We start from the raw sequence: 8,355 nt of genomic DNA, 5'->3' as shown, positions 1-8,355 counted from the left end.
TAAACCCAGTAAGTGGTTTGTGTTTTTCTTTCTTTTTATGTGACTTTAGCATTAAATTTTACAACTAAAATGTAAACGTAAAACTACTAAGAATGGGACATACTGGTTTAAATCAATCATTGCACAGAATAGGGAAGCACCCAGTTCTGTAATAATGCCCAAGTATGTGTGTGCAGAAGATATGAGGAGGCTAGAAAGTGGGTTGGAAAATCAAATCGGACAACAAAATATATAACATTTATTGAACATCTGGTAACAGTCTTGATTATGTAATGAATTATCTGAACATTACTGGCTTAACTGAACGAATATAATTGGTTAGGTTAGCGCTTGGGATTGTAGTTTATCGTGTATTACTTACACTCCAGTCCAGTAGGTGGCTCCTTTCACGCTGGTTTGCCAACCGCCAATAAAACCAAAGAAGAAGTAGAGGGCGTTTCTTTAGCTCCATGGTAACGGCGCACAGCGGTTTTTGAGTTTTATACCATAGCTATTTTCTTACGTTTCCAATGCGATATTTGGATTAATATAATTTGAAGTTACATCAAAAACTTCAGCAATGATGAGCCGCACGCCTGATGCAAGAGCGAGGTAACAATTGCTCATATTTTGTATAAAAACTTGGAGGCTAGCGTGCTAAGCTAACTTAAACATTCATATCTATGATGTGTTGTGACGCTTAAACGCGATAACTGTCATTTTAAGATAGCGAATAACAGAAACGTTTCGTATTAACGTTAAATCTTGGAATTACAATATGAGGCTTCCTCATTTGAAATATTGTTAAGCATAATTCACACTCATTTCTAAGTCGAATAATCTTCTCATTGCACATTGCAGAGACACCCAGACCAAGCAGATCCAGGAGAGCATCACCAGTGTGGAGAAGCACTTTGGAAATCTTTGTCAACTGTTTGCTGCCTATGTCCGTAAAACTGCACGACTCCGTGACAAAGCTGATCTGCTGGTCAAAGAAGTCAGTATGTATGCTGACACCGAGACACCCAACCTGAAATGTGGATTGAAGGATTTTGCAGATGATCTGGCAAAGATTCAGGACTATCGCCATGCAGAGGTGTTGCATACTATAACAGCATTTTGTTGCATTTCTGGGCTAACGTGCAAACCCTATTAAATACAACAGTTGTCATTTACAGGTGGAAAGGTTGGAGGTAAAAGTTGTAGAGCCTTTGAAAGCGTATGGAAATATTGTCAAAACAAAACGGGTAAGACTTTTCTCTATGCTATCATAATGTAAAACGGTTCCAGTGGTGTTTATTTTTCAAATATACAATTGATCTTATGGGGGCAGCATTGTATCACATTCTGAGTAACTGTGATTAGGTTAAAACTTAAAGGGATAGTTCATTGAGAAATGAAAATGTTGTCATCATTTACTAACTCTGAAGTTGTTTGAAGCTTCCAAATCTAAAGTTCGGCTGATTACAAATGTAGATCATTTTAAGAATGTTTGTAACCAAGAAGATCTGGGGCACCATTGTCTTCCATAGTAGGAAAAAATTATTCTATGGAAGTGAATGGTGCCCCAGATGAGTTTGGGTATTAATATATCAAAGTATGGTTATTTGGTTATTAACATATCATATATCAAAATATCTTCATTTGTATTCAGCAAAACCAAAAAATGTAAGACATTTTTGTGATTGTATCTACAGGAAGACCTGAAGTTGACGCAGACTGCCAGGAACAGAGAGGCCAAGCAAATGCAGCAGCTTGAAAAGATGAGACAGAGAAACCCATCTGACAGACAAATCATTGTATCCTTGCTATCTTTTACTGGAATTACATAGTTTTGCAGTTTACTTAACGTACCAAACTTATAATCATCGCTTAAATTCACAAAACATAAATGACAGACTATTTTTTTTTTAGTTTAAATGCCTTTTAGAAATAACATCATGCTAAATCATCGAAAATGTTCATTTATTTTCGGATTTTTGTCATTTAAAGGGATAGTTCACCCAAAAATTTTTATTCTGTCATCATTTACTCACCCTTATGTTGTATAAATTTCTTTGTTTTGATGAACACGGAGCAAGATATTTTGAGGAATGTTTGTAAAAAACTGTTCATGCGCCCCATTTACTTCTATAGTATTATTTTTTCCTACTATGGAAGTAAATGGGGCTCATAATCAGTTTGGTTGCAAACATTCCTCAAAATCTTCCTTCATGTTCATCAGAAAAAGAAATTCATACAGATTTTTTACAACATGAAAGAGAAAAAATAATGACAGAATTTTCAATTTTGGATGAACTATCCCTTTAATGCTTTGTACTATTGCAACATATATTATCAGCCCAAGTTTTAGTGTACAGTTAAATAGTAAAATTGCATCCAATTTGCAATTTCATAATATGGCATTACTTTAAAATAGGTATTTGGTACCATTAGTAAATTAATTCGCTAACATGAACTAAAGGTGAGCAATGTAGGTTTTCAGCATTTTGTTAATGTTGTTATTATTTGTTCATGCCAGCTGTTCATGTTAGTTCACTGTGCACTAACTAGTGTTAAAGGTTACAAGTTGATTTAAAATGTATTCGTAAATGCTGAAATAAACATGAACTAAGATGAATAAATGTTGTAGAAGTATTGCATTAACTAATGTTAACAAAAACAACCTTATTGTAAAGTGTTACCCATGGTATTAGATTTCCCCTTTTATCTACATTATAATTATATTTGCATTTAAGTTGCCACAGACTACACAAATCTCATAATCTACATTTCATACATGCCAGACGCTTTCATAAAAAGGGCTTAAAAAGGGCATTACAAGGCATACATTTTTTGTATATGTGTTTCCTGGGTTGGAACCGAAGACCTTTTGTGTTGCTAACACAATGCTCTACCACTAAGCCAAACAGGAACTCATGCCATGTTTTTCCGACATGATTTGAGAATATTTCAAAATGCATAGAAATATAACTATTTACATAAAATATGGTCAAAATGTGTTTCTTCAAAGCCCTCCAGTTTGTTTCCGCATTTAAATTACCGTATTGTCCCGAATATAAGATGCCCCCTCCAAAGTGTACCTTTTGGAAAAATGCTTTTTAAAGACCAACTCTTAATTCTTAAATACTTTTCATATGGCATACAGTACCATATCTAACCTGTCTTGCAGTTTATCTGGATTTAATAACAATTAGCCTTGGCTGTCCATCTCATTGTGAAAAAACATATAGCCTATTAATATTTCATTTACGGTAGAATTCTGCCTTACCGTAAACGACTGTAGTTCATCAGGTTGCTTCAGTCCAGGTGAACTTGTTTATGTGTATTTGGTGCCAGCTACCGCATTTTTGCGGATGTAAAGTATGATTGACATGTAATCATCTAGAGATGACGTCATTAATTGAGAGGCATTACAGTGTAATTAAAATGGTATTATATTCAGGACAATCATTGGGACATTTGGAAACCACTGTATGTGTCCAAACATAAACCACAGAATTACAGATCGTTCCTTGACAGTTTTTCACAGTCACAGGTGGGTTCAAAGAACAGCCAAACAAGATCAGTCTGGCATTAATACGTCAGTTATACTTAACCTGATATGTGCCATCTAATTTCACTTGTTTGAAAGCTCACGGTGTCACATCCTGTGAGTCTCCAGTGCTTGGAACACTTTGTACTTTACTTTTGTCTGTTGTGTCACGAAAGGCCGAGAGTGAACTGCAAAGAGCCACGATGGATGCCACGCGCACGACCCGACAGCTGGAGGAGACAATAGATGACTTTGAAAAGCAGAAAATTCAAGACATCAAGGTCCCTTAGACTGTTTTCATGTCTGCAAAAATATCAGCTTGATTTGTGACTTAATGAAAAGGAAAACAGTATTACACAAAGTGCACAGAATACATTTAATACTAAACCCTGATTAATTTTTTGTTTAATAATGCTTTTAAATTTTAAATAATAATGCGCATAATAATTGAAATGTTTTGTGTTCCCTGTAGAAAATTTTGAGTGAATTCGTGACTGTTGAGATGGCCTTTCATGCCAAGGCTTTGGAAACGTACACAACGGCTTACCAGCACATTAAGAATATTGATGAGGAAGGAGACCTTGAGGTGAGCACTGTGCACCAGCACTTCTGCTCCACAGGGTGCTGCTAGTTTAAGCTTGTCTGTCTTAATGTCTAATCACATTATATCCTTTTTCTCTCGAGATGTCCCCACTGTCATAATGATGAAAGCTTTGCTTTCAAGGGTGCTTTCAATCTCTCCAATCCTAATATGTAAAAGAAACTTGGGAGGCATCTTGCAAAGCGTGTTCAGTCAGCTGTGGAATGCATTTATTTATAAATTCAGAGTTTGCCATGCCAAAACTAATTTTATGCACCAGGGTTGTTAATCTTTCTTTGGGATGGCGTGGAAACATCACATGAATATTGTTCACTAGGGATTTTTGTGGAAACGCTTCCTCGTTCATGTTTGAACTTTGCCTGTAATTGGATCTGGACAATTTAATAGTCATATAATGACACATGGTGACAGGTTTATGAAGACACAACTATAGCATGTAGGGATGGGTCATAAATATATGTAATGTTGCTGTAATGTTTAACCAGACTTAATAAAGTGAGGTGACCGTGTTTGTTGGCACACCCTCACCAGGACAGAAAGTGTAAACATTTATTTCTTTTTAATTTAAACAATTTCGGTATTGGTATAAAGGGGTGCTAAATCAAATTTTCCTTGAGCTTTTGATATATAAGACATATCATTAATACATCTTGCGGATTGCATAGCTTAAAATGTCCTCTTCGTCTTAAAAAATGCACTTTTAAAATTGTGCTCCAGAAAAAGCAGAGTCCACGATCATTTTTGTATGATTTGCCTACAGCAGGATAACTACACCTACTTTCATTTAAAGGGACACTCCACTTTTTAAAAAAATATGCTAATTTTTCAGCTCCCCTAGAGTTAAACATGATTCTTATCGTTTTGTAATCCATTCAGCCGATCTCCGGGTCTGGGGCTAGCATAGCTTAGCATAATCCATTGAATCTGATTAGACCCTTAGCATTGCACTAAAAAATAACCATAGAGTTTCAAAATTTTTCCTATTTAAAACTTTTCTGTAGTTACATCGTATACCGACGAAAAATTAAAAGTTGCGATATTCTAGGCAGATAAGGCTGTGAACTATACTCTCATTGTGGCGTAATAATCAAGGACTTTGCTGCTGTAACATGGCTGCAGTAGGTGTAGTGATATTACGCACTGCCTGAAAATAGTCCCCTGCTATTGAAAGTAACCAAGAGGACTATTTTCGTATAGTTATATCTGCCTAGAAAATCGCAACGCAACCTTTATTTTTTCCCATCAGTCTTGGTACACGATGTAACTACAGAAGAGTCTTAAATAGGAAAAATAGCGAAACTCTTTGGTTATTTTTTAGCCTGATGCAAGGCATTGTAAACACAAATGCAAAGGTAATTGCGATTTCATTCAAAACTTGGCAGGCGCCGAATACGCAACGCAGAGGAAGTGAAATACCAAATGGGTAATTGCTCTAGCGATTTTAAATATGACAGGGTTATAACTCGTGCAACATGGGAAATAGAATTGCAAATGGACTTTGCCTTACCTTTTGAAATTTGGCAGGGATGTACGTTTGTGGAAACGAAATTGCACACGAAGAAGCACGCACAATTGCAAATACAACTTGTGAATAGTTTTAAAAAATAGTCTGTAAAATCACTCCATATTTTTCGTCTTCTCTAAAGAAACCAGGCTTTAACCCCTTTGGGGGGAGAGGATTATAAAAAATTGGTTTCATTATAATCAAAAGTTCCAGACCGAGGACTACATGCTTTATTTGAGGAGGGCCAGAGTCGTATAATAAGAGAGTTACGACACTCACATAGACGTCCGTTGGAAGAATGGAATGCGGAAGTAACAGCGTGTCATGTAGTGACCCATAGATCCAAACGCAGCACTGAAGCCCATTCATTTCAATGACACCTGCTGGTAAATCTGTGAAATTACTGTTTCTCTTTACATTTTCGGACATTTCATGAATATAGTCAACAGTGATATTTTATGAACTCTGCTGTAGGTAATGATTATCGTTAATAATAACTAGTAACATTTTTATATTTTAATTAGTTGTGTATAATGTGTGAATAATATAGATTTAATGGTTTAATATTTTATTACTGGTGGCCATCTACTTTAATATATACTTATCATATTTTTTTATATATTACGAGTAACACTAGCGGGCAACAGCGAGAATCTAAATGCCTTATAAGAAAGTCACACTGCTTCACAATGCTGCTATGTGTTTCATTGTGTTTGGTAGGTAATAGGAGTGATGTATCCTCGAAAATCATGTATAATTATATTAACATTTAATGTGTACTATAAATATAATTTCATATGAATTTAGTGTGTTTCTGTTATGTTTCACTGTTACAAATAACCGCGTTGGCGATCTTTTTTGTGATTTTAAAGGAATAGTCTACCCTTTTGCCATATTAAACTATGTTATAACCTCAACTTAGACGAATTAATACATATCTATCTTTTTTCAATGCGTGCACTGTACAGCACATCGTGAATGTGTTAGCATTTAGCCTAGAGCCATTTATTCCTATGGTACCAAACAGGTAAGCCACCAAACACTTCCGTGTTTTTCCCTATTTAAAGACTGTTACATGAGGAGTTATACCAGTAAGTATGGTGCCACAAAATAAAACTTTTTTTTTGGTACCATAGGAATGAATGGGGCTAGGCTAAATGCTAACACATTGACAACGTGCTGTACAGTGCACGCATTGAAAAAAGATAGGTATGTATTCATTTGTCCAGGTTGAGGTAGTAACATAGTAATAACTGCAGGACTATAACTTAAACCTGATTTATACTTCTGCGTCAGACCTATGGTGTATGCTGTACGTAACACCACGTAGCCTGACGTGCACCTCTCTAAAAATGTAAATTCTACACACATCCCAAGCGCTTTGGTCTGCTAAAACACCTCCCTCAAAAAAAAATCTGTGTTGTATTTCTTCATATGCACAAAAGTATTCGAACTTATGGATAGGCTTCGCCATAGTGGACTACGCCGTATTGAGTCCTATGCGTCTGCTGTAGCTCAAGAAAGTGATATTTGACAATAACACTCTTTAGCATGGACTTTGTGCACATTGTGTACACATTAAAAGAAAGGCAAAGTCAGAAAAAACTTTATTAACTTTAGTTATATTATAATTAGACCTTAGGGAACATAATGAAATACTATATAAAAAACATGTCATGACCCCTTTAATGTTTTTTTGTGCAAACATCAGGATGCAAGTGTCCTCAAGTAGTAACCCTTAATCCCTTTTGTTTCCTTGACAGGTTTTTAGGAATTCACTGCACCCCCCTGATTACCAGTCACGGTTAGAAATAGTTCGTGCCAATTCAAAATTGTCTTTGAATCAAACTGGTACGTCAATGAGTAAATCAGGTACATTACAGGTAAGTGTTTTTATAGCATGTCTCATATTTTATATTCTAGCTAAAATAACTATTACATTATATTTATAGTTACAATCAGCTTAGGATCTCATGCTTTTGACTTCAGGGATATACACATGATTTTCTATTAAACAGCACAGAGATCTTTGCATTATGTGAATCTCATTAGAATGACTCAGTCGCATTGTACCCAAAACTGCAATTAAAAGGCTTTTCTTTTTGGTGTAGTCCAGAACGTCTAGCAGGCACAGGAAACAGGATGAGGAAGAAGATGAAGATGATGAGGATGATGTAGAGGAAGTGACAGATGATGAGCATTAAGATGAATTTTCATTGCCATTCTGTAATCATGTGTGCGTTTTTAGACAATGACATTTGTGTACTGTTTTAAATCAGAGATGACATGATAACACTTCTTTGTATGTAAATGTATGCTCAGTTATGTTAATTGCGGGTGGTTGCATGGATATATATTTGCTTTGTTGTAAATCACACATTATGAAATCATGCTGGACTGCGAAATTTTGTTTTCAACAGTTTTAGATTTGCGACATATGTGTTGCAAGTGCCAAGCAAGGTCAGTGATCGATAGGATGGTTTGGTCGAAATATGCCTTAAAAAAATGCAGGTTTTATTTAGCATTGTTTTTTCATGACTCAAAACGTTTAGCGTCTGCATTTGTTTACTGTTTGCAGTGTAGATACCAAAAGAGTCACTGAGAGGCATTTTATGTGCAAAAACAATAGAAAATCCCTGGAACTTGATCCACCCTACTATGGCATTATTGTGTCTCATAGCTTTTATGTCAGTCATGAATGAGTCAGAAACACTAACCAGTATTGCTGGTGTAATT

General features: G+C 35.6%; 1 protein-coding gene across 1 annotated transcript; it reads left to right on the top strand.

Moving 5' to 3' along the window:
• Positions 1 to 420: 420 nt before the first annotated feature.
• cibar1 (CBY1 interacting BAR domain containing 1) lies at positions 421 to 8,009 on the top strand. Its single transcript, XM_055220534.2, has 9 exons — positions 421 to 591; positions 841 to 1,075; positions 1,158 to 1,226; positions 1,677 to 1,778; positions 3,512 to 3,517; positions 3,691 to 3,795; positions 3,987 to 4,100; positions 7,383 to 7,502; positions 7,731 to 8,009. Exons 1-9 carry the CDS (start codon positions 560 to 562, stop codon positions 7,821 to 7,823), a joined length of 876 nt encoding a protein of 291 aa, XP_055076509.1. The 5' UTR covers positions 421 to 559; the 3' UTR covers positions 7,824 to 8,009.
• Positions 8,010 to 8,355: the final 346 nt, after the last annotated feature.

The sequence above is a fragment of the Misgurnus anguillicaudatus genome, chromosome 20 (assembly GCF_027580225.2).
Source record: "Misgurnus anguillicaudatus chromosome 20, ASM2758022v2, whole genome shotgun sequence".
Classification (NCBI taxonomy): domain Eukaryota; kingdom Metazoa; phylum Chordata; class Actinopteri; order Cypriniformes; family Cobitidae; genus Misgurnus; species Misgurnus anguillicaudatus.
The sequence above is the reverse complement of the archived record's forward strand: the minus strand, read 5'-3'. Positions and strand labels throughout refer to the sequence as shown.